General features: G+C 43.1%; 3 protein-coding genes across 7 annotated transcripts in view; all 3 read left to right on the top strand.

Annotated features, from left to right (window-relative positions):
* Positions 1–14,302, top strand: part of LOC139344607 (zinc finger X-chromosomal protein) — a 145,241-nt gene extending 130,939 nt beyond the window's left edge. The window contains exon 9 of the transcript XR_011603174.1: positions 12,590–14,302. The gene's annotated coding sequence lies outside the window, so the exon portion shown is untranslated. The remainder of the gene's footprint in view (positions 1–12,589) is intronic.
* On the top strand, positions 947–14,308 carry map7d2a (MAP7 domain containing 2a). Of its 5 annotated transcripts, none has more exons than XM_070982903.1 (17): positions 947–1,482; positions 3,149–3,241; positions 3,913–4,008; positions 4,127–4,204; positions 4,878–5,041; positions 5,251–5,347; positions 5,976–6,065; positions 7,951–8,057; positions 8,169–8,284; positions 8,392–8,780; positions 8,884–9,031; positions 9,133–9,313; positions 9,438–9,542; positions 9,652–9,702; positions 9,921–9,957; positions 11,240–11,927; positions 12,053–14,308. In XM_070982903.1, exons 1-17 carry the CDS (start codon positions 1,446–1,448, stop codon positions 12,309–12,311), a joined length of 2,736 nt encoding a protein of 911 aa, XP_070839004.1. In that variant the 5' UTR covers positions 947–1,445; the 3' UTR covers positions 12,312–14,308. The 5 variants fall into 5 exon arrangements, with proteins under 5 accessions (XP_070839004.1, XP_070839003.1, XP_070839006.1 ...); XM_070982902.1 differs by having other exon boundaries at positions 9,918–9,957; XM_070982904.1 differs by having other exon boundaries at positions 1,140–1,482; positions 3,913–3,999; positions 9,918–9,957.
* A 629-nt stretch (positions 14,309–14,937) lies between these two features.
* Positions 14,938–24,173, top strand: LOC139344489 (serine/arginine repetitive matrix protein 1). The gene is made up of 10 exons (XM_070982720.1): positions 14,938–15,012; positions 17,601–17,662; positions 17,856–18,542; positions 18,884–19,522; positions 22,291–22,406; positions 22,566–22,677; positions 22,802–22,880; positions 23,226–23,297; positions 23,403–23,552; positions 23,655–24,173. The coding sequence occupies exons 2-9, from the start codon at positions 17,622–17,624 to the stop codon at positions 23,541–23,543; spliced, it is 1,887 nt and encodes a 628-aa protein (XP_070838821.1). The 5' UTR covers positions 14,938–15,012; positions 17,601–17,621; the 3' UTR covers positions 23,544–23,552; positions 23,655–24,173.
* The last annotated feature ends 1,252 nt before the right edge of the window (positions 24,174–25,425 follow it).

The raw sequence follows: 25,425 nt of genomic DNA, 5'->3' as shown, positions 1-25,425 counted from the left end.
TATTTAGGTTCAGTTAGACCCCAGTCAGGCCTAACTCCCTTTTTCTACCTCTTATGAACACGCTGTTCTAAAACTCTCGTAACATTAATCCTAATATTTGATAGATGGATTTGAATGGGTAGTGCTGTATAAGAAAATTCAACCACCAATCATGTTCCTGAAAAAGCCTCACAAAATTAGGACAGGTCAGTAAGCACTGAGGCAATGAAAAGAAAATTGCCTAATTTTAAGGCCCTGTTTGTCAAATTAAAGCTTCACCTCAGTTTATGTCAGTGCATATTCCTAAATACTTTTAATATTATACCTACAATAAACAAGGGGTTGGACGTATCTCAACAGATGAGTACAAGCTGTTCTTTAGGGACTGCAGGCAAACTATAATAAAGCTGCCATGTGTAGTCTGCAGCATGCACTTTAGTAGATGGGCACTTGAAGACGCTGTGACATTCACTCAGTGCACAGAGTTGGAATAATGGGGAGGGTATTGGGGCCCACTGCTCAGTTTAACCCCCAGGGTCCTAATCCAGCCATTATCACAGCAAATGCAACATTGCACTATATTACTATATGTGACCCATGTAAATGCTATGGGATCACTATTTGCAGAAATCAGAAACTGGTTCCTGACAATGTATATCATTGTGTGCATCACTAACCCATTAATGAGTTCAGCACATGAGTCTTATTATTATTATTATTATTATTATTATTATTATTATTATTTATTTATTTATTTTTATTATTATTATTATTATTATTCATGGGTCCCCAGATGAAAATATAAAAGCAGAAAATGTCCAACAGCAGCTGTATTTTTCATGTAATGTGCAGCAAAATGATGAAAGATGAATGACGTCAGTCTCTGAACATGTGATACAGCAGGTTGCCTGTGGTAAACCTCTTGTGTCTGGTACAATCAACTAAACATGTTGTTGCATTGATATTTAGGGTGCAAACTGGGTTCGGCCTGGCACAGTACACGCACTGATTCTGCGTGCTATCCTGTCTGTGTGTCAGTGCATAAACCAGCATTAAGTCAGCTGAATGTGCTGTGGATCTGGCTGAGCTGTGCGCAGAGGAAATCTCCTCCATCCACCGGTAATGTGTTAATATCAGGGCGGGCTTACGCTGCGACGCACGGTGTGGTCGATCGATAGTAAACTCGACTGTGTGCGCATCATCGTCTCTCCGCTCCACTCCCAGCATCTCTCTCCTCCATCCACACACACGCCACTCTCCTGTCCTGCAATCATCTCCAGCTTTTATAATGACCTTCAGGCTATCCAGCTGAATGCTTGTTTTTGTGGCTGCGCTTCTCAGTGCTGCTGCTGTGGAGGGAAACGGATACCTGTGCTGCATCGGCATCACTGCGGCGCGTTTGTGGGTGACCGCGCGTCCAACCATTTGGGTGTATTCTGCCCGCGACAGCAAGGCTGTAGGCTACCATGGCGAAAACAGTCTTATCATCCGCTGCAATGACAGGTAAGCTTTGTGTGAGGCTGCAATCTTTATCTGTTGTTGTGTTTGCGCCGCGATTTGAAGCAGAGTCAATGAATGACGCAACTGACATTATGTGCATGGAGCTGGTCTGTGCAGAGATGATCAGGCGCCACTGACGTGTTTATTCGCTGGTTGTTTTCACTTGATGCAGGTCTATAACATGCATTATCAAAAACATAGAAGGACACATTCATTTATTCTCCTGCAAAATAAACCCAAATCGCCAGGCTCATAACGTTTTTTGTCTTGTTTTTTAATCACGAGTTAAAGTGTGTTTGTGTCTTCTGTCATTGTCTGATGCACATTTCCTCATCAGGGGATAAGCTGTGATAAGAGTCCTGTCACTTCAAAGCACGATCAGGGCATGTGTGTAGACTTTCCTTTGTTTTGGTGATGACGCGGCTCAATCGGATAAAAGGGTTCAAATAGGTGGAGAGAAGAAGACTGGGCAGATTCACGGATTACAATTTCTGTGAGCTTCGAACCATTTTGTGATGACTATGTGGGCTGAAGGCTGGGTCATAGCTCAGACTGCATTTACCCTCCACACCCTGAGAGAAGGAGAATTTCCCTACAGGTCAATAATCACATTTGGTACAATTATATGAGTGACTCTGTACTGCTCCATGAAGGAGAAAAGTCTTGTCTAGTTCACTGCTCCATCGAGAATAATGCAAGGTGACTACTGGAGACATTTGGTATGTTGGAACTTCTAGACCTACTACTCATAAAAATTCAACGTGGAACAATCTTGTACATTATTTCGTTTCTGCAGCTTGTATCTTACAACAACAGGTCAAGGATAATGTCTGGACAGCTCTGTAAGATATAGAAATGACATGAGTGGCATTCCCCTCAAAACCATAAAAGATGTGGTAAATATACCGAAGAGTAGACCTCTCATGGTCAAATTGATAAAATGTTATTGTGGAAAATAAATAAATTTTACAAGTTTAGCATGATGACTGCGTTTAGTGAAGGCAGATGATCGTAAAAGTTTCGGTCGAGTGAGCAAAGTGAAATCCAGGCAGCAGCTCTCCTGTCTGACATCAGCCAAACCAAGATGGACTCAGTGCCGTCTGCCAGGTTTAAGCAGAAAACAATAAAAGCCCTGACTGAAAAGAGTGATTCACTTGATCAAGTGAAGCCACTGACTGTGCTGGCAGTTCAGCCTACAAATATTGACTGAGTTGAATTTGTGGAATTAAACTTTCTCTTCTTTTTTTGAGGCATGTTCAAAGATAAGCATCCACCCACTGTGTTGAAATTTAGATGTAGTCACTGTTCTCAACTCTCCATATTACACAATAGATTTAGCTAATAATGATTTATTTAATTTGGTTACCTCAGCTCCATGAAGACTTGTGTTTAACTCTACTTGTGTTTTATTAGTATAACAACTAAAAAAGGTGTCACATTTTGAGTATTTACTCCAATTTAGGCGCATGTTTGTATCTTAATCACATACAGTATAGTGTATGATGTCTCATCTGTACTTCTACACACTCATCTTGTGACCGTATTGGCTGTATATCAAACTTCTCCATTCACACCGTTTACAACCATTGTGACTTGTGATACCAAGGTAACGTGAGCTTACTGTTTAGATCAGCTCTCTTTGTGCTCTTTCATTTGTTCTGTGTGTTAGGTGAAAAAATGGCACCGCCATCCATCTCTCTACTTCCTGAAAAGAGATCTCCAACAAACGGTCACAGCTCTCCAGCCCGAACTGGAAAAACGCGTGAGTAATCTTCTCCGGCTTCTCGTTTGTAATTCACACTTTGCCTCCAAGTGGCTTCATCTGGATGAAAATGACTTACACAGTGATGTGGATTCATGCACAATTACTAGAGTCACATAGAACCCATTCTATGACACTGTAGGCCTTTAATGGGAATATAATTGGGAAATGTGTCCCTGGGCTGCTCTGTTGTCACTGAACGCAATGGGCTGGTTACAACAGCAGCAATAATCAAAAAAGGCATTCAGCATGTGTGGATTGACTATCTCATCAAGGACAGTTTCCTCCCCTCTCCTGCATATTGCTGCAGTTTGCCCTTGGCATGGGGCTACTTGGCATTTTGCAACACAATGCATCGAACACAGAGCAGCCCCACACAGAGCTGCAGGAATGCTTCCCTCTGCTGGTGACAAAGCAGCACTGCAGGTCAGCGCTGTGTAGCTGATGTCATTCTTCAAAGCTGTGTGTGTGTGTGTGTGTGTGTGTGTGTGTGTGTGTGTGTGTGTGTGTGTGTGTGTGTGTGTGTGTTTGTGTGTGTGTGTGTGTGTGTGTGTGCGTGTGTGTGTTTGTGTGCGTGTGTGTGTGTGTGTGTGTGTGTGTGTGTGTGTGTGTGTGTGTGTGTGTGTGTGTGTGTGTGCTCTCTCTCCTTCTGTCATGATGAATGACCCCAGCTCCATCCAACACAGAGAAGAAGCCGCAGATAAATGGACACGCGTCTCCTTCACACTTTGCAGCTAACGGCAGTAACAACCATGCAGGTAAACAAAGTAAGTCTCAATGTTTGCTTCTATCAAATGGCTTTTTTTCCCCCTCTCTGCTTTAATTTTGCTGCATTGCCAATGACTTCTGTGTGTGTGTTCTCTGACATCTCTATTCATCTTTCAGTTGTGGAGGGTTATATGAAGACAGACGACAGGATGCGATTAGCCAAAGAGAGACGTGAGGAGAGGGAGAGAAGCCTTGGTACGTGATCCTGTTTTTGTTTTTGGCACAAATACAAATAAAGAGGCCGATTTTGTGAACTCAGAGGCTCTCAAATGCCCTTGAGTTATTATTTTCCATTGCAGCTTTGCTGCAGGGGTTTTTTTTTTCTCTACCGTTTAATTGGTTGTAGAAGTGCTTGGCTAGCCAGTAGAAGATTCATCCCGAGTTCACTGGGTTTTTTGATGTGATGAGCTAAGTCACTTCAGAGAACGTGACGGTAACGTAGAATAATCCACAAAAGTAGGTCTCTCACTCACTGTTAATCATGCAGCTCCTGCAGTTGCTTCACGATGATGACAAGGATTTCTATCATCATGACCATCAAATTCATCATAACACATACAGGTTCACATTATAATGAGGGATTTTTAGGGTGCTGTGTGAGACAGATCTTACTAAATCTCAAAGAAAAGATACACAATTCTTTAAAAAGTCTTTTGAAGAGAGATTGGATTGCATTTATCAAATTATTTTTGCAAAATGGTAAAAAAACAAAAAAAAAAAAACAGAGACTGTTATTTCTTTTGTGGTATATATCCTGAACTCCACACAACCAGCTGAATAGCAGAAAGCCGCCAGCAACAACATTGTCCAATTAACTGGATTTTTTTTTCAATGGAACCTGTAGCAGAGTTGGTCTTGTCTCTTTCAGCGGCCAGGGAGCAGCTGATCAGGGAGAAGGAGCGCAGAGCTCGGCTGCAGTACGAACGCACGGTGGAGGAACGCTGGAGGCGGCTGGAGGAGCAGAGGCAGAAAGAGGAGCTCCGCAGAGCTGCAGTGGAGGAGAAGAGGAGGCAGCAGCTCGAGGAGGAGAGGGTCAGCTGATCTAACAAAAAATCTGAATCCAGATCTGTCTAATCTAAGAATGCGCTATTGCCTAATGCCTACTCTATCTGTCGAATTTGCGGTTGTTTTTTTGCAAAATACATAAAAACAGCCATGTGACTTGACAATGACAAAGAGACAAAACCAGCAGTGAGGGGACAGCGTTCAAATATGGATCGTCTCTGCTGTGTTGCCTTCAGGAGCGCCTGGAGGCCCTGATGAAACGCTCTCTGGAGCGAAGCCTCCAGCTGGAGCAGAGGACCAAACGCTGGAGCCGAGGCTGCCCCACAGGAGCAGGTCAGAACTGAGCTTAAAGTTGTAAATAGAGATTGTTTTGGACAAAAGAGGCACGGATGGCAAAATGAAATGGGAATGATCTGAACCTGAGAAGCAGCAGGATGTGGAGGGCTGTGAAGGATTGCATTTTGCTGTATTTCTGTGAGACACCATGACAGAGTATGTGTGTGTATGTATGCCAGGTTTTTGTGTGTGTGCGCGTGTGTGTGCGTGTGTTGAAGAGAGCCTTCTTTTGGCCTGTTCATTGCCGACAGCCTGGCTGCTGAAGTACGCATGAGCAGAAATGTGTTCCTGGTTTCCCACAGAGGCAGGATGGAGTTACACATCTGCATTGGTGTCTATGTAGCACGGAACTACACCTTTAAAACTTCTGTGGTTGACTGCAATGACGTGAATGTGAAATGTGGAAATAAATCAGAAATAATCAGTATGCATGACTCAGCTGGAATCAAACTCTAAACACAACCACACCCAAAAAAGGACAGATTACATGACATCATGACATCCCTGCTGTTGTGTCAGCTCTCGTCCGTGTCTCTTCGGGTGGATGAGGAATTGCTCAGATAAACTGTTCATATTGCTCTGACTGCTCACCTCTGCTCTGCTCTGCTCCGCCCGCTGCCTATAGGTGACAGTGAGAATGCCCCACTCCCTTTCTCTGCTGCCTCCGCCTTTTCCCATGGCATTGCCTCCCCCCTTCCTGCTGTCAGCGAATCCGGTAAAGTTAAGACCCCCTTGCCTGCCCAAATGTATCCCCCCTCCTGTTCATCCAACGGTTCCCATGTCTGTGTTTGTTTGCCTTTGGGCAGGCTGAAACTTCAACTTAAACCAAAGGCAAAAGTCTTCTTCCTGTAATGCATGCGTGTTAAGCTGCTCTGTTGATGAACTTTTAATGGTGCCCTTACTGCGCAGATGAGATATAATGTAGTTCTCTGTGCACTCTAGGCTTTGGTATGTTTGCCGTGTTTGTGCTCCGCTGCAGATGCTTTTATCTTTGAGTTATCATTGCAAAAGACAGCGTGGAGACAAGGTTCAGGGCTGCAAATTAACAGGCAGATGTTCTCAGCAGAGGAGCCTAAACTGACATATAGCCACACGTTTATCCAAAACTGCTGGTTTTATTCTGATCTAACCTGATTTTCAGGCAGAATTAAGCGGAAACATTTCCATCTTCCTGGTGTCCTGGAGGAACTTTCATTCTTTTCTCCACCATGCAGGAAAAAAGAGGACAACAAGAAAATGCTCTAGTTTGCACCGTTTCATAAACCAAATCTTGGTTTTCCTCCAGTGACTCATCACATTTAGCCCGGGATCCCTTTGTCATGTGTCTTTTAGTAAACGCAAACACTCAACACATATAATTCTCTTTCAAATTTCCCTAGAGGTCAACTGCTGGATTAGTTTCCCAGATCAGAAACCTCTCAGTAATTACAAACAGGCTAAAGGACAGTGGATCAGATTGACTTGAAAATCTCAACAGATCTCAAACACTTGATGTATTATTTTCACAGTTATGTGCGTCATTTCTGTTCCGATAACCTGGGATGAGGGTGTAAGAATGAAAGCAGCTAAGTGGCGCTGACTCTGGGTCCCTGGAGGGGACGGTTTTGGAGATTAATCGTACATGACCTAGAATAGAAATGTGTGCACTAAAATAGACACAGTTACAGGCATCCCACTGGGAGGGCTGCACTCTTTAGAGATTACTCTCTGTACAGATGGTGACAGATGGACGAGAAGTTACTAGAAATGGCAAGAAGACTGCTTCTAGTGTTGTGTGGTTGATCCATGTTTAGGGCCTTTGCTTTTGTGATTGTGAGTTTGCATAAGGTCCGTATGTGTTTTCATTTGCTGTCATTGTTTTGGGTGTGGCAAGGACAGAAATGTTGGGATTCGGGATTATTGTTCGCAGCCAGCATGCTGGCATGTGTGTGCTTGCATCACACTGCATTGTAGCATACAGACTCAGGAATCATCCCTAAAAATGAGAAAGAGTTTCGCTAACACACCCCATTATGTCTGACTGCTGGCTGAGCCAGTCATACTGGTGGTTGAAAGACAAAGATGCGTTCAATATCCCTCTGCCAGGCCTAATCTAATAGTAGGAAATCAATGGGCTGTTTTTGGCAGAATCAGAGCAAGAAAGTGTCCCTCTGTGTTCGTCTGTTTGAGGAAAAGACAAGCGGACAGAGGAGCTGACTGAGAGCTGATTTGGATAAGTTCATCATGCACTTTTACCTTTTACTGCCAAAAGAAAATACAAAATTGTTAATGATGAAAATAACGTGTGATAATGATTTTCGACATTAGAGCTGCAAATCAGAAAGCTGATTAAACATGCATGCCGAAATCTACTAATACATTTACACATGACATTTAAGATCATGGTTCAAAAAGGTTCTTATATTCGTTTTGTTTTGCATTATCATCCAACTGACTTTGGCTGCAAAGTCGATGCAAGTGAGTCTGTAAGCTGCGGTTAGGTGAAGCACACGCTGTCCAGTCCACCCCCACCCCACCTTTGGCCACTGTGTTACTGTCCCTCAGTCACTTCCTATGTGTCATCATCTGACTTGATAAGCATCGTGTTTGTCATCATGCAGCACCCTGCAGCCCTCACAGGTCACCTTTCTGCACCTCGCTAAACCCTGGAGATCACAACAGAGCTGGACTTCAGGGAGGCTCTCAGTCCACTCCCAATACCCCCAAGGTCTTGTACTCACATGCTGTACCTTGACATACTGACATACCATCTGTAACAATCAAACATTAATGGATATAGGCTGCAAGATCTTATGTCTTAAGTCACTCTGACTTCCAGAAAGAGCGTCTGCGCAGAGACAGAAGAACTGCATCCCCAGGTTGTGCGTCCCCTTTGAGAAGATCCGAATCTCCTGCTAGTGTCACCAAGTACTTGGCTTCCCCTACTACCTCCAAGTAAGATTATTTGTCGAATTTAAAAGTCAGCAGGGACAGTTACCTTGTTTGCACGGCACTGCTTTTAAATTTCTCTCCTGTCATGAAACATCACTGTCTGTGTGCAGGCTGGCATCTAAGATGCGCAGTCAGTCTCCATGCAATGCACATCAGTACCACTACTCTCCAACAAGACATCGCCCAAACCTGTCAGCTGATGATAGGAAACCAGAAGACAAGAAGGTGGAAAAACTTGAACAATCCAAAGATGAGGCCGCAGTGAAAAAGAATGCAGACAACAACATCACCAATCCATCGTCACAAGCTGAGAAGACTGCGGTCAGTGTTGAGATCACTAAATCCAGATCAACTAAAGGAGAAACTTTTGATAAGCGTCTCAAAGGCGACACACCTGAAAAACATCAGTCCCCGGACAGAAAGGACCACATGTCTCCTAAAGCGGAGTCCTCAGAGAAGAAGATGCAGAGCAACGCTCAGGATGGAGACAAGAAAAAAGGTGGGCTTTATACAAATGACAGAAAAATATTTGTAACCTCACACTGAATTAAGCTTTAGTGCGCTTGGATGGTCTTACAGCAGTTTTGGTGTGTGTTTGACAGAATCAGCACCCTGCGCATCCGCAGCGAAGATGGCAGCCGGCACAACAAATGCAGAGGAGGCTACCAGGTTACTGGCAGAGCGAAGGCGTCAGGCTCGAGCTCAGAAGGAAATGGAAGACAAAAAACGGGAACAAGAGGAAGAAGAAAGGTGAGTTTATTGAATGAATCATGAAATAAAGACAGTGTTAAATAGTCTGTGGGGTTTGAGTCTTTACGTGGCTTTGATATGTGCATGCACCTGCTGATCAGACTAAGGCAAGAGCAGCTGAGGAAGCAACTCGCACAGGAGCAGCGACAGCAAGAGGCAAAGGCTCAACCAGTGAAGGAGAAGGCGAAAAATGAGGAAGATCCTCAGAGGCTGAAGCAAGAAGACGACAGACGGAAGAAGGAAGAGCAGGAGAAGGAGCTACAGACCCAGATGGACAAAGAGGTAAGAGATCATTGAAAGGTGGTATGAGGCAGTGGTTTTTGCCTTAATGCTTCATGCATTGTATTCAGGTGTAAGGTGACTCTCTGGCATATTATGTAAAATACGGTCCTCTTGACCTTAACAGAGAGAAAAAGCCAAAGTCCAGGCTCAAGAGGATGCAGAGCGTCAGCGGCAAGACAGAGAACAGCAGGCGCAACAAGAAGAGGAGGAGAGGCAGCTAAGGAAAAAGGTTATTTTAAAAAGAAAAACAGTCAGTGCACCCATTGCATGAAGGTTGCATGCTGTACTCTGAACAGTGTTCACACAGCGATTAAACATTGGTATATTTTTTTTTGCAGAGAATCGAAGAGATCATGAAGAGAACTAGGAAGGGTGAAGCTGACTTGAAGGTACTGTAAGAGAGTCTGTTCTCGTACAGTAGTCCTGCTGCCTTTAAGCACCTGCTGATTGTGTGATCGAGATTTTTTTTCTTCCAACTTTAATTTCTTGAAAACTCTGACTTTCTGTTGTTATTATCTTTATTAAATTCTGTTGTTGGTGACACTTTGGTTTTGTGTCCTGATTACCCCCCAAAACGTTGACTCTCTGTTCTGCGTTGAATCAGAAGGAGGAGCAGGTGGAGACGAAGGCCGTCTCACCGCCAGGTTAGTGTGTCCCTCGGCTGCCCCGCAGATCCTTCAGTTTGCTTGCTGTCCCTGCTTACTCCACCCCTCTCAGTATGCCTTGCAGCTGTAAAAATGCAAACAGGGCATGCGTGGTTTATGATGGGATTCATTTATTAGCTTTTTTTTTTGAGCATGCGCAGCAGCAATCCACATTTTTATCAGTTGGCTTGCGTGAGATCTCAGACCAACAATATTTTTCCAGCATTCTTCTTGTCTTGTAATAATCCTGCTGCTTTTTAGAAGAATGGACTGCTAGGATCCTTGTTTTCACCAGCTGAAGTCAACCAAGCAAACCTGTTTGTTGTTATGTTGCTTGTGCTTTGGGCCATACGTTCAAAACCATTTGGTGGGGTTAGACAGTCCTTTCTGGAATATGGAGCAGCAGCAGCCAAGGACTTTCCTCTTGATGCTGAGAGGGCACCTTTTACTGTAGAGCTGTGCCAGGGGAGCTGAATGTAAAATTAGCTGCTCTTGAAAATGCCCTTGAAAGTTTTGTTCAGGGAACGCTCTGTGCAGTGTGAGCTAAGACTTTGTCTGGACTGTCCAGTCTTAATTCCAGTGTAACTAAGTACATTTACTCAAGTAGTGTACTTAAATACAATTTTACTTGCAGTTTACTTGAGTAATTTCATTTTATGCTACTTAATTCTTCCCCTACACTATATATTGGAGCAAATATTGTACTTTTTACTCCACTACATTTGTCTGACAACTTACATTATTAATGCTTATATAAACCAACCAATGAATTAAGATTGATTTCTATAGCTTAAGCTACCCAGCAGTATATAAGTAACTAAAATCAGCTCAACCTTTACCACCAGCAGCATTTAAGTGCTGACACATCAATGCATCACTAATTATAATCCAGTTATGTATGATTTTAAAATGGGCCATTCTGGATAATGAGTACTTTTACTTTTGATACTTTAAGTATATGTTGATGCTAATACTTTACAATCTTGCATAATTAAGATTGCAGGACTTTTACTTGCAATAGCGTATTTTTACATATAGTATTACTATCTAAGTAAATGATGTGAATACTTCTTCCACTGCCGGTTAATTCTCAAACAATTTGGGTTTTACAATTGAGCCAATGTCAACATTTTGAATCAACTTGTCCACCAATACTGTTAATATGTGACCAATGTTACTGCCAGCAGGAATGGACTCAAGTCAGCTCAGCGGATGTTAACTGGACCGTCCAGATAAAGTGAAGCCCTGTGGTGTTTTGTTTGTTTCTTTGTATCCTCCACAGGTGAAGAAAAGACTGTTGAAACTAATGCACAGGTGAACGAGCAAGCAGTGAAAAAGGTTGAGTTTCAGGTTAAAGAGCAGGTCACGGTCCAGGTCAACACGAAGGAAAGTGCCTTGGTGAAGAAAGAAGCAGCAGCAGCTGCAGCACAGATGGACAATCAGAAGAGTCTGCCAGTTAAAAACAACACTCATCAAGTGACACCAACACACAGTGTTCCCGACAAGAGACCGGACACCAAGCAGACCAGTGAGGAGCGTGGCAGCCCACCAAACAGAGAGGGCAAAGCCGCTGTCCTCAAGCAACAAGGAAAAGAGGCAGAAATGAATGTAAACAAGCAGCATAGGGCAAACGTTAAAGCCACAGACCAAATAAATAAAGAGCTGACGAAGGCGGCACCGGCAGGAGACGCCAAAGTCAACCAAAGGGAGGCTGGTATGATGAACGGTGCAGTGAGGGGTGAAGGAAGTGCCTTGAAGAGCAGCCATATAACTGCAGAGGTAAACAAACAACAAACCCTGCATGTGTCAACAGCTGAGGGGAAAGCCAAAGGAGGGTCCCAGGTGGAGGTAATTAGACCCCCTGTGACACCCCTGCCGGTGGAACATCTATCCCCGCCAGTCATCAAGCTGGAGCCGCTAGATGTGAAGGGTACAGGGGCGTGTGACGAGGTGCAGTCCATGGAGGTCAGGTGAGTCATCAGGTAATGCTGTCATTATTAGAGCAGTGCCACAATACGTGCTTGGTCCTCAAGGACACCAATGACTCCGGACACCAATATTATAAGTAACAGCTTTTTTTATGATTATATTCCAGCCCGGCTTCCAAGGAGGAGCTGATTTCAATCCCTGAGTTCTCACCTGTCAACGACATCCAGCACGGCAGTGTGAGTAACACCCGAGCTCTCGAAGATCTGATGGACCTGACGGGCAGCGTCGCCTACCCCAAACTGTCCTCTGAGGGCAACATGGGCGACTGCAACAAGAACCTCATCGAGGGTGTCGTTAGTCCCATGTCAGACTCAAAGCTCGTTGGGATGTCGACCCCGTCCTCAAATAAGCTTAGCATTAAATAGTCCATTAATCCCTCTTTTCCTTCCTCTCTCGCTTGCCTTCCCTCTCTCTCTCTCTTCTCTCTCTCTGTCTCACACGCACACAAACACGCACAGGGTGTCACATTGTGAGTGTGTGCCCCCGTGTCACTACACTTATGGGAATAGAGCCATAGATATTGATTTAAAAAATGGAAACCATGACTCGCAATATAAACTCAACATCTTCTATATTCTAATCACATCATAATTGACCATTGAAATGATGTATCAAAGATTTTGTTTGATCTGTTTGTTATTAGATAAGTGTGTGTGTGTGTGTGTGTGTGTGTGTGTGTGTGTGTGAGAGAGAGAGAGAGAGAGAGAGAGAGAGAGAGAGAGAGAGAGAGAGAGAGAGAGAGTGAGAGAGCAAATGTGAAAGAGGATCAGGGAGAGAAAGTGTGTCTGAATGTGTGAAATGATGACAAAAAAAAGACAAATATCAGGGTTTTGAATATTATAGAAATTTAAAATAACTTTATTGCTAACATACGGTAAGAATCTAATTTACCCTGCACAGATTCCCCACTGGGTTCCACCTCAGTCCACCTACTGGACTAATAAAGCCTGCTCAGAGCGATGATGACTATGTTTGTACCTCTGCCTTTCCCCTCTTGAGCCTTCAGATCTAATTCAGAGTGTCGCTGGGAAAGGCATGACTATCTCATTTTCACGACAGCCTGATTTGTAGTACTTCTTTCTAGGTAATGTTATTCACGCATGTATCGATGATTGATTTGGCTGGAAATGTAATGGATTCATCTGGCAAACTAAAACCCAGCAGGACCACTGCAGTCCTACATTCTTCCCAACCCAGTGAGGTCTGATCATGGGATCGCTCACATTTCTGATTGAGGTGATTCCCTTTATTCCTTTCTTTAATCTCTAACTGGGGCTTTCTAACTGCACATGAGTGAGGAGGATGATTCCAAAGCTGTCAACTTGAATGTTATTGCACACTTAAAAACATCATAGCATCAGCACAAACGATGGTACTGCACCACATGTTTGATGCAGGCTCGAGTGAATCGCTAACTTGGACTTTATTGCAAATATACAGTAACTGCATTCATAAAAGCTTATTTCACTGGCAAGGTGCCCATTTGAGAGGAAAATACTGAGAGCTGAGCGACTTCATGTCATGCTATGTGAAGGGTTTCCAAGGCACAATGCAAATGGATGCGTTCGTCTATTACACAGCCAGTAATGTACATATTCCAATCAATAGATTTTTGGCTATTGATGCATAAGACTGAAGTGCACTGGGTCAGGAATGCTGGTAACTTGGATGAGTGCCCTGTAGCTATAAAGATGCTGTTTGCTGTTACAGTTTTTCTTCATCCGTCATGCTGTACTCTGTGGTTGTGTGTAGGAATTATCCAGTGGGATAACTTTAACTTCTTGACTAATTCATAAAATGACTAATAATTGCAATTTTTCATTTTCTGTGTCATGTCGAAATGGATTTTTTCCCTAGGGTTGCCTCATGAGGGAACAATTGGTAATTGGCTGTGTGTGTTTACCTTCTCATTGGGATTGTTGTGTGGGACCTGTAATACTTGAACCACAGTTTGAAATGCACCATCTCCACCATGCCACAAACAGATACTCCAACAGCTTGTACATGTTGACATTTGTGTTCCTCAGACAATAGATAGCCTGAAAGAGGTGTTTTAAATTGTCTTAAGTGAAGTAGCCACATGTTGCACACAGTGTTCGGAAGTTAGGATTTACTGTATATTTTGCAACGCTGCTGTTCCACATTGACTAAAATGCTGCTTTTTTTGCAAAGGGGACTGATTTGAAGTAAAATCAAGTAATAAAAAATTATGCATACAGCCACTTCAAAAGGTATTCAAGGCTGCTCATAGCCACTGTCCAAAACAGTCTACCAGCTTAACTCTTTAAGTTATGTAATTACTGTAGACATTGTGCATGGTTAGCATGGTCATAACAATGAATAAAATGCAAAACTGGAAATTATGTGCTTTTGTTGGTGTGTTAATATGTGCTTGTGTTATTAAGCAGTTCCCTTGTAGGAAAGTTGATTAAATTAGGAACTCAAACATGAAATGAGATGAGTGAGACGACCTCACGGATAGAGAGTGAGATGTAGAAAGAAAGAAAGAAAGAAAGAAAGAAAGAAAGAAAGAAAGAAAGAAAGAAAGAAAGAAAGAAAGAAAGAAAGAAAGAAAGAAAGAAAGAAAACATACAAGCAGATAGATCATTGTTTGGTTGTTTGCTGACTAAAACATTCAATCATTCTCCTTTTTTTTAAAGTTACAAGTAGCTAAAGCCAACACAGTTTGATATAACGGCCCTGCAGTGAATCCTCTAACACCTTAACGGGTGTTGTTTCAACATTTATTTAGAGGCTGGGTTTTTTTTTTTCAGCAAAAAAAAGGAAATAAAGAATTGACATCAGTACTAAATGATAGGCAGACAATTTTGCATAGGGGAATCTATAACTCTAGAGTTACAGGAATAAGTCAGAAAATGTTGTTTTTCCTGTTGAAGTACCGACTCACACTCCAGTCCAGTAGGTGGCGGTAAGGTGCCTATAAGCTGGTTTGTCAACCACTATTAAAACTTGACGAAGAAGAAGAAGACTAAGAAAAGGAGAAGAAGAAGAGCAGTTGCGCAATTGTAGGAACGAAGCTTTCATCTAATCGACGTCTGGTCTTTGGTAAGTCGTTACTTGGATTGTTCAGTTATCGAATTAGACTTATTCGAAGTTATGTAAGTTATGTCTTTTGTTGATTTGTTTGTTTTGTCCAGTGAATGTCGTTTTCTGAGGGCTGCGTCGCAAACTAGCAAAATACCCAGGCTAGCTAACAGGCCTAGCAGGAAGATAAGGTTATTAGCGTTGTCTCGACTGTATTTTCACGTTTGTTTTGCCAAAACTAAATCGAAACATTGTGGTACTGTACTAACGCCACCGTGATACCCACCACCCCAGTGTAGGATTTGGTTTCCACACGGAAAGATCATAATGACTGAGCCGTGTTATTTTCTCCATCAAGTGCCCGTCATTAATACCAAAAATGGAAGCACGATCTGCACAGACCCTTCGCAGGGATTTAAGGATCAGGACTAACACTGAACCGATGGCGATTGCAGAAACATCCAACCTAAACAAGCAGGTTTAGGTAGAAGCTCACTTATAATTAATAATTATATTGGTTATAATTTGGATTTTGTCAGACGTTAAATGGATTATGGGATTCACAAGAACAAGCGCCTTTGTGCCAAGGCCGTACATTTTGTTCTAATCTCAGGTCTCATAACGACGGCGAGTGTTAAATTAGACCAAACCGAATAAAAGTTTAGTGCTTGGGACATTACTCTGTCGCCACGTGCGCCAGGAAAAGTTGCCAAAGCCGACAAAGCTGCGCGAACACGCGGAGATTTCCAGTTTTCCAACACTCGAGTTACTCCTAAGAATTGCACAATGTTGAGGACAGGACTCAATACCTTTGATCTCAGGTGCTGCAGTGGACACACAGATGTTGTTGTGTAATATGTTACATTTAAATGATTATGCATTGTCTCAAAAGATTAGATAGAAAATGTTTTTGTTGACACAAAACGTGGATTTACCTTTTGGTGTAGTTTAGTACGAGTGCCACTGTAGGCTCATGTTTTTAAACTTCATGTGATATTTCAAATGATTCACAATGTGATGTGATTGGACGGTGATATTCATTAAATTGGCTTGTTTTGTTTATACGCTGTTATATTACATAGTATCACCAGGAAATGTTTCATTCTTGAGATTTTCTTTCTAATGTACCATTGCCGTACTCTTCTCATGTCCTGCTAATGTGACTGGTTAATCAAAATAACAAAACCAAAAAAAGTTAACTTCTGTAAATGACATTATTTTATTCAAAATCAACTCTTATTAAAGCAGCAGATGGCTTTTTGCCCTCCTGATTGATGCGCTGTTGGAGAGCTGAGTTGTTGCACGTTTGCAGTGTTGTTGCTTGTGGCTTAAACCGAGTTTGGGATCTGTCCGAGCTGGTTGGCCAGCTGTTTTTTCTTGTAGTTTTTACTGTCCACGTTCACAGGAGAAAGTCAGCGCTGGCTGTCAGAGCAGCTCTGTTTGAATCCCTGTGATTTTATAGTTTTAGTATCAAATAAAATTTATCTCGCGGCAGTGTAGTATTATTATTTGTGTGTCCTGATTGAAGTACTTGCCCTTCTATATGATGGTGAGCTCTGTGTTGGGACAAACTATTTTACTTTCATTACCAGACCTCTGTGATTAAATCCCTGTCACCTTGTGAGGAGAGCCAAGACACTTTTGATTAAATCTTTTGTTATGTTGTTAGGAGGGCCCAGACCCACCCTGTGAGGAGTCATGGTTTTACCAACTTGCTCCCCAGCTGCTTTCTTTTGGTCTTTAATCATGACAGTAGCCGTCTAAGTAACGCTCAAGTGTAATCTGTTTTATTCAGGAAGGCCAGTAATCAATTTATCTTTTGCTTTGAAGAAATTGTGTATTGAAGGTTGTGTATTTGTCCTCCTCGCAATCAGTCCTGGTTGGAGCCATTGTAAATCATCTTGGTAGCTTGTTATTGTAGTCCCTGTTGTCAATCTAGTCTCCATTGGTCTCAGAGGTGGTATTCCATCCCACACTGCTCCTCACCAGCGTTCCCCGCTGGGTCCCCCTGCCCTGGACCTGAAAACCTCCCCCCAGTGGTCCAAGACTCCTGTCCTCACAGTGTAAATGCCAACACTCCCCCAATGCTCCCAGCTCCCAAGCCAAGCCAGCTGACTAGCTAACAGCTGCTACAGTCAGCTGCTGTGTTCAATATATACTACTTAGTTGAATTGTGTGGTTATTTTATCGTGACAAGTTTTTGAACAGTATTTTAACATCACAAGTTTAAAATCCGAATTTTTTAAATTGTAATTTAAATAATGGTTATGCACTTCAGACCATCTGTTATAAGTCGTGTGTTCATGTAAATGTTGACCATTTCCAAAGTACACCATAATTTTTAAGATTTTTGACTGCATTTTAGTTCTGTTAGTATTATTAATGTTTAAGTCACCTTTTAGCTAACTCGCCAGCCAGCTTGTTGAAAATGTGAGTGAGCTAAAGAAGACAAGATGTTGAGTTACTTAAAAGTTAACAGCTCACAACTCTTGGACAACTGACTCGGCTTCAGGCAATAAGTTGCTTTTTTCAGATCAGGGCAGGTCAGAGATCGTGGTTAGTTGATCAAATGTCAAAAATCAATATGGTTTCATTTTTTTTATCCATAGATAATCCACACACTTCTAAAGATGGTTCGACCACATTTTGGACCACCACGCTTGAAGCCCAGGTAATGTCTTTTGTTATGTCAAGTTGCACCCAGGTACTTTGATGTTCTGTTCATGGTTGTTGAATCTTTTGTTATGGACACTAATAGTGATTTAAGCTAGATGTTGGCCCTTATTTTTCAAATCTGGTGTTTTTAACATGACATTGTGTTGTAATCCACCAATTTCAGTTTCTTATGTTTTGTCCCCTATCAGACCTTACGGGGATGGTCATGGCATTGGTTCAAATGAAGGGAATTACAACCCGAACTCCAAAAATCGAAGAGATGTCCAGGGCTACCCAGGAAAGGCCCCTTTTAACTGGAGAGAATCCAGAGGTAGAGGACGGCCCCCAGTTGTCAGAAGAGTCCCCCTGATGGGAGAGCAAAGGGATCCACGTTTCAATCACTGGAGGTCCCAGGGCCAGGATTCCTTTCAGTCGCACCCTCCCAAAATGGAACCACATCATAGCCAGAGGAGGCCCTCTCCATCTAGGCTAAACCGCTCCTCGCCACATGCCGAGCATCCGTCATCCTCTCGCAGTCCTGCACAAGGATCCCCAAGTCAGAGGGGCCTGCCTTTCCATGGCCACCCCTCAGGACACAGGTCATCTTCCCCAAGACATTTTCGCAGCCACCCAGCTGACAGGAGGCCAGGCTCTACACCAGCCTGGCGGGGGTCTTTCAGGGGCCATAAAAGGCAGCCAGGTTTTCTGCAGCAAGAGCATCGAGACCCTCGTGGAGATTACAATCCCAGAGAAAGGCCCAAAGACCACACAGGTCATGGCACGAAGCGCTGGAATGAGTCTGGAGCCTTCTCTCATCCACACAATGGAGAACACGGGCCCTCTGGACCACAGAGGAGCCCCAGAGAGATGCATAGGAGAGGCTCAGTGCCAGAGAGGTACAGGAGTGAAGCAACAATTCCAGCTGGGTAGAATTATTAAGGAGGAGGCCTGAAGCTGGCCCAGTCCTTCCAGTCACAGGGGTCGTAATGATTACCTCTTCTCTGCCCCAGCTCATAGTTATTAAAGGGGATTAATGGGGTCTGACGTAAATGTGGTTTCACCTGCCAGTGAGAGGAGTGTAACATCTGTAATTGTTTTACTTCTCCTACCTGTTTCATTCTGTCATGGCGTTATGAAGGGGCTGCATTAAGATAAAATTTAAAAGTTCCGCCTCCCACTTAACATGGCAATGGATCTGTCATTGTAATGATTTCTCTATTGTTTGATGGATATACAGGTGGTCATCTGAGCAAGACTCCAGGCGGCAGCGTGGCCCGGTGGAGAGGCAGGGCAGCAGATCGCACAGCAGAGAGAGGGCACAAGATGTCCCTCACCTGCCCCCTTTCAGATCCTCCTCATGGAAAGGAGGTCCATCACCGTCATCCTCGTACCACAGGAGCCCTCAGGAGAGGCAAATGGCAGGACCACGCAAGAGGAGGATGTCACACATCAGCATGCCCTCCTCAGACCCTGCACTGGAGTATGGCAATCCAAAACAGCCCAGGAGAGAGAGACCCCCGCTGCTCAGCCTTACCAGGCCATTTGGTGGTAAAGCTTTATCTCTTAGGGATAAAAGTTACCTGGTCAAGAACAGACAAATCCAAGCAGAGTCCCTCATGAAGCTCAAAATACCTCCATCTGTGAGACCCAGGCCTCGCCTGGGCGACCCTGCCTCCCAGGGAAATATGAGCTCTGTTCTTGCTCTCAGGAAGAAACGTTTCCAGTCAAATGCAGTTCCCCTGAAAAAGCTGGAGTCAAGGAGCGCTAAACCCCAACAGTCACCCTCAAGGGCTGAAAGCAGTGGCAGCAAGACATCAAGAGACTCTGATACAGGCAAAGAACAGGTGGAGTCTCGCCGGTCCTTAAACACACACAGGTATGGTATTTTCCTTCTAGCACTGTTCGCAGGGGCTTGATGATGATGATTAGGAGGTCAAGAAAGAATGTCTCTATGTGAAAAGTGCCAGCTGTGGAAAATGGAGATGTGCTGAGCTAAATGTGCAACTCTCATTCAGTTCATGAAAAGCTGCAAAGGTGTTCAGATACCTGCCTGTCTGCGTGCTGCCAGTGTTTGAAAATATCTTCCTGTCGAGCGGGCTGAAGAGAAAGTTACGCACCCTGTCGATAACACCAACCTGTTTTTAAAAACCTGGCAAATGTGTTTAATGCACTTGATGAGGAGTGTGGAAAAAGTATTAGATCTGTGCTGTTGATGGATTCTTCAGTTTGTCAGCATTGTATGCTTGAAAGAAGTGCTCCACAGCATGTTGTAAAGACCCCTTCGTCCTGCATAGCACCACTGCTATTTGAAGTTACAATATGTAGAGTGAGGAAGATGAGGACTGAAGAGGACTGCACTTAACACAATCTAAAGTGAAACCGCCATGCCGCCTCTTATTATTGACAACAAGTCAGCCATGCATGGATCTTGGGGAAGAGATGAATCAAATGAATGTCCAACGTGGAACAGTGATGGTTCATGGCACTAACTGAAACATGAGGCAGCAACGTTACATGCCAGTTGGGCTGTGACTTTGTTTACTTTGACTATAATGACAATGTCAGGATGGATGACGGTAGTTATTGCTGATGAGACAAGTTGTAAAACAATGAAGAGGAGTTTCTGTTGCTGAAGACGTCAAGACGTCAAAGTTCGCCTGCTTTCATTTTCACTCCTCGGTTATTATTGATCTTTCTGACCCCAGTGTTTACACACATCAAATTACCAATAATGAAATGTCTTTTTTCTAAAGTTCCAAAGTGGTTTGGCCTAAGACTTAAAACAACACTAAAAAAATGTTAAAATCCAAGGCAAAGAATTCAGCTAACAGTTGATCTAAACAGCATATTCGGGAATTTTCACGCTTCCATCAGATGCAGACCTTTATGGACGCATGCACCACTGACCTGGATTAATGCCTAATTTGTGTAATACACAGAAGTGGAAATAATAATCTTACACGGACAAATTTATGTCAGAAGGAGTGTCCCATCGAGTACTCTGTACCGCCTGAGGTGTGAACCCTTGGAGACGATGTTGAATCATTCTCGTTCGGCAGAACGAAGAGGAGCTACGTTCACAGTGCATCTCAGCACTGGAGTTTTCTTCTCTGCACTCACGAGAACTGAGTGCTGCGTTCAAGCTGTGTTAAGACGTTCATCAAGCATCGGCCATGTCAAGGCTGGAGAACTCGCAACTGTTTTGATGAAATACACCGTGGATGTTAACATGAGCCTCACCGGGAGTCGAAGCCTGTGATCATAGATATTGCCACCTCTGCTTTAATGATCAGTGATGCCTGCAGCCAGACGGGCCATTGAAAATGGCTGGAAAAAGATCATGTGTGAAGTGTTTGAGAACACAGATGGCTGTACATCAAAGAACAAGACACAAAAGGTGAAACAAGACGGACCTCATAATGGTTCCAACTTGATGCTCTGTGGGGGACGGACGCAAGATCAGTTTGGTCTTTGCAGTCTCACCATGCCACCGTGTTATATTATTAGTGTCTGCGCGTTTGGCCTGGACACTGGGCACCCACCGCAGATGCTGACCTGTGGGTGTTTCCCATGTCTACTCTGACATGTGACCTAAGTGTGAATGTGCATCATCATAAGCCTGAGGGAAATCCAAACATTCAGCAGCCACTTCACAAAGGCTAATGCAGCCAGAGTCCATGGCACTGAAAGTCTCTTGCCCAAACCTGCACATGTCAATATGTGAAGACATTACCAAGTGTGACAGACAAGAGATGTCCTCAACCAATTTTCAGCACTCTGAAACTTAAAAGTACGACATGAAGAGGAAAAGGGAGCACTGTGCTAGCTCCTTGACTGTGTTTTTACTGCAGAACCAATCAGACGATCGTCTATTAAATCTGTGCCTTCTAAAGGAATAGAAGTCTCAACTTGAGGGCACAGCAAAGCCTTTATGTACATTGCCTTGAAATCTGGACTTGTTCACGGGCAGACGAACACTGGATCATCTCTTAAAACCATTGCACAGCTCTGGAGAAGAAGCTGTTAAGCTGACATAATCACCAGCCTTGACGTATTCAGGCATTCACTTCAGAGCGAGGGGTGTCTCCACGGCTCGGATCTCCATCTGCCCTCTGATGTGCGTCTTGTCAAACCCCTTGGTTGGTGAAAATGAAGGAACAACCAGGAGTGACGTGAGGACAAAACCTCCTGAAGTTCAGTGCGACTGTGAAAACGAAGCATTGTGTTCCTGTGCTTCTGAAAGAGGGACGATAGAAGATTTGGTCATGTGATCTAGACCCCATATCTTGCCGTTCTCTCCAAGATTCGGCCGCTCTAGCAAACACTGAGTAAATGAAGAGAGCTCAGATTGATTCAGGGTACAAAAATAGGAGTAACGAAGCATGGACATTCCATGGTTTTTGTAAGTACCCATCTGATGAGTAGCTTTATGATCATTTGTCTGCCTGCCAAACAGTGCTGTTCATTACTGGTTTAAATTGCATTACTTCTAACAGTTGACCGGGTGTTTTAACCTTTCCCTTTAAACACTGATCATTTGAATGACATGTTAATGTATCCAGGCCTCATTTAAGATGCACTGACATAAGCCTCACTTACGTAGGCCTGCTGATTAACAGCGGCTCCACCGATCTCTCTCTGCAGATCTTCACCCATAGAGAAACGCGACCTGGTTGTTTTGTCCCACTGGCCACCTGGGCCGAGCTCGTCCTCGAAGGATGGCTCGCCTCCAAAAGCTCGCAACCCAAGACTGAGGAGTGGTAAGTTGATCCTTTCTGCCATCCACTATACTGTAAAGTTTTTATGTCTCTTATCACTTTGCTTTCCTTCATTATTGTGTAGGTTTAAAGGTTTAAATTTGCACACTTTTAAGGCTTCAGTTAAAAGGTTCATTATCCGTTTTTTTTTTTTCTTTGTAGAACGCTGTTCAGATGCAGAAGACACCGTGAACAGTCTGCTCTCGAAGACGAATGATTCCAGATCATCGCCGGATGACCGAAAACACAACTTTTTGGACAGGAGAATGTTTAGGTATGTGCCATCGAATGAGTTTTCCCTCAGTGTTTGAACCAAGGTGCTAATTCATTAGAAAGTTCAGTGTTTTCCAAGCTTCACGAAGAGTGTGTCATGTTTCTGTTGTTTGTTTATTTTCCAGGCCTTTTAATTTGATGCAAGACAACAGCAGGCCCGGGAGGCCTTTCAGGAGACCGGGACCAGGACCAGGACCCATGCAGGCGAGTGAAACATGTACTGCATAAGAGGCTGCAGAGTTTGTACATTTGTGTATGATGATTCATGAAGAATTACAGCCGTAAATGTGCACATGGACACAAGCAAACCTGCTCTGTTGCAGCAAATATGCTCATAATAGATGAAGTTGAGTAAGCTGTCAATAAAGGTTTGCAGCTAAATCATGTTTTATTTATTTATTTTTTGAAATTCAGCCAATGGAGACGGGAAGATCAACACTCATGCTCGCCAAACATATTACATCTGCATGGCATTGCTTTAACTTCAGATGTATAAAAAAGGATAATTGTGTTCTATATGTACTTGACTTTCACTGTTGTGTTTAACAGAGACCAAAGTTCACCGGTGGTCCAAGGAAGATTGGCCCTGATCTTTCTGGAAATGTCAGAAGACCACTCATGGTACGCACCCCCTCTTCAGAGGTCACTTAGTTCCACTGAGAAGTGTTAACTGACTCAGTGACTCGGCTTTCTGATAACTCAAATGTGAATTTCTTGTGTTTTTAGGAGAGCTTGGTGCCACGTCCCTTCCCAACTCAGAGGCCCGTGTTCAGGAAAAGTCAAAGTATCATGTCCAAATACCGCACCATCAGAGTGATGCGTCAGCGGCCACCGTACAACCGAGGACCCAACCAGCAGCGCTGCTGATGACCTCCGGTCAGTTGTCATGATGGCGTGGATGTAGTAAAGGTCTATAATTAACTGAGAACATCCTCAAGAAATGTTGTGCTTAAGGAGTTTTTTTTCTTGATCTCTCAGGTCCCACATACTGCAGACACAATCCTGGAAACTGGAGAAATCATCAGGGTCTTCTCTGCTGGGTGGACTGCACAAACCCCTCCCACTGCAATCCCAACCTGCCTGTATATTGTGGAAGTGTTGTCGCTTACATTTGTTCTCTAGTACAAGTGTTTCCGTCGCGTCTTTGAAGTCCTGCGGCACTTTTGTTTTAGGATATTTGTAAGATATGCCGTAGCATTCTGCTCTCCTGTTTTTTCCTGGTCGATCTTTGCGGTCTCAGTTTTACAGAAATAGTTTTAGCATTTTCTTTGTTGACCAGAAACAATCGCTTTTGTTAAGCTGAGAAATATTTACCTAATAGATCACCTTTATTGTTTGTAAAGACTCACCCTGAGATATTTGATTAACCACGAGTGTTTTGATTAGAAGCTGCTGTCTGTCCAAAGACGCTTGGCTACTACTTGTAAAACTTGTATAAACACATGTTCACTTTGTTGTTTGAGACTTGAAATAAAATGAGATTTAACAAACTCTGTTACAGATTTGTCTCGTTTTGCTAGTAGATTTTGGACAGAATCACTTCATCAATAATGCTGTTTTGAAGAATCATCAACTTTCTAAACCTGATCTACCCTGCAAACCAGTTTTATGTCCCCAAAATTTACATTAAAGTTTTAAAATTCTATTATTTATTTATTTATTTTTTTGTAATAATAGATTGGACCACTTTATTCATTGACTTAAAAAGAGTCTGTGCTGCACAGCTCAAAAGATTCTTTCTTGAGTGACTGTAATGAGATACCCTGTTGTGGAAATTCTCTGCTGCTGGTGAAGAATGAAATGGAGACTTCTGCCGGCCAACAAGGTTTTTATTTTCTTTGCAAAGAAAAGGTCAATCCTCACACGAGCAGTAGAATGAAGAAAGACCCCAAGCATGGGGAGAGCTAAACATTTAAACCTTTGGAACACCTCCCCTACCCAAAGGTGTGTATTCACACCTTTTGGTCTGCTGTAGGTATTGGAGCCGACTACCTAGGGGGTGGCTCACACTGGAGGCATCCTGCAGGACATCAGAATTTAAAACACAAAAGGACCTGATGTCCTGGTGAGGAAATGGGAGGTGGGGTGTCTCAAGTAGATGAAGTACAAGGAAGTGAAATTGCCATTAATTACCCTAACCCCCCCTGGACTTTTCACTTATGCTGTTACATATTTGACTAAATTCAACTTGCACATCCTTTTGTAGCCAAACTTACTTTGAAAATCTGTTTTAATACTTTGCACCCTCACTTGTATGTACTGTTTATTTTTTCTCAGTATATATATATTGTTTTATATTCTATTCAGTATTTGTGGTATATTTTGCTTTATATATATATATATTCTCAATATTAATATTTTTAGTATATTTTATATATATATATATATCGTTCTCTCTCTTTTCTTCTCTCTTTCTTTTCTATTTTTATTCTAATTCCATTCTTGTAAGGAGCACTGCAACTAACACAATTTCCCCTCGGGGATAAATAAAGGATTTCTGATTCTGATTACAACCTTCAATTTGAATCCTAATTATGGGTTAATTTCCAAAAGCAGAGTCCTGCATTTCCCAAAACGCAGTATAGTAATGTATTCCAATAGATTCCTGCCTGCTTCTTAAATACCAATTTCTCTCTTACCCCATCAGTTTGTAACCCAAGCTTTCTGTCAGATCTTGAGCCCTTGTGTAACCGCATTCCAGTTTGTCCCTTTAAACACGACTCTTGCCCTTCACTCTGTGACGCCCTTC

This window comes from Chaetodon trifascialis, chromosome 16 (assembly GCF_039877785.1).
Source record: "Chaetodon trifascialis isolate fChaTrf1 chromosome 16, fChaTrf1.hap1, whole genome shotgun sequence".
NCBI lineage: Eukaryota > Metazoa > Chordata > Actinopteri > Chaetodontiformes > Chaetodontidae > Chaetodon > Chaetodon trifascialis.
The sequence above is the reverse complement of the archived record's forward strand: the minus strand, read 5'-3'. Positions and strand labels throughout refer to the sequence as shown.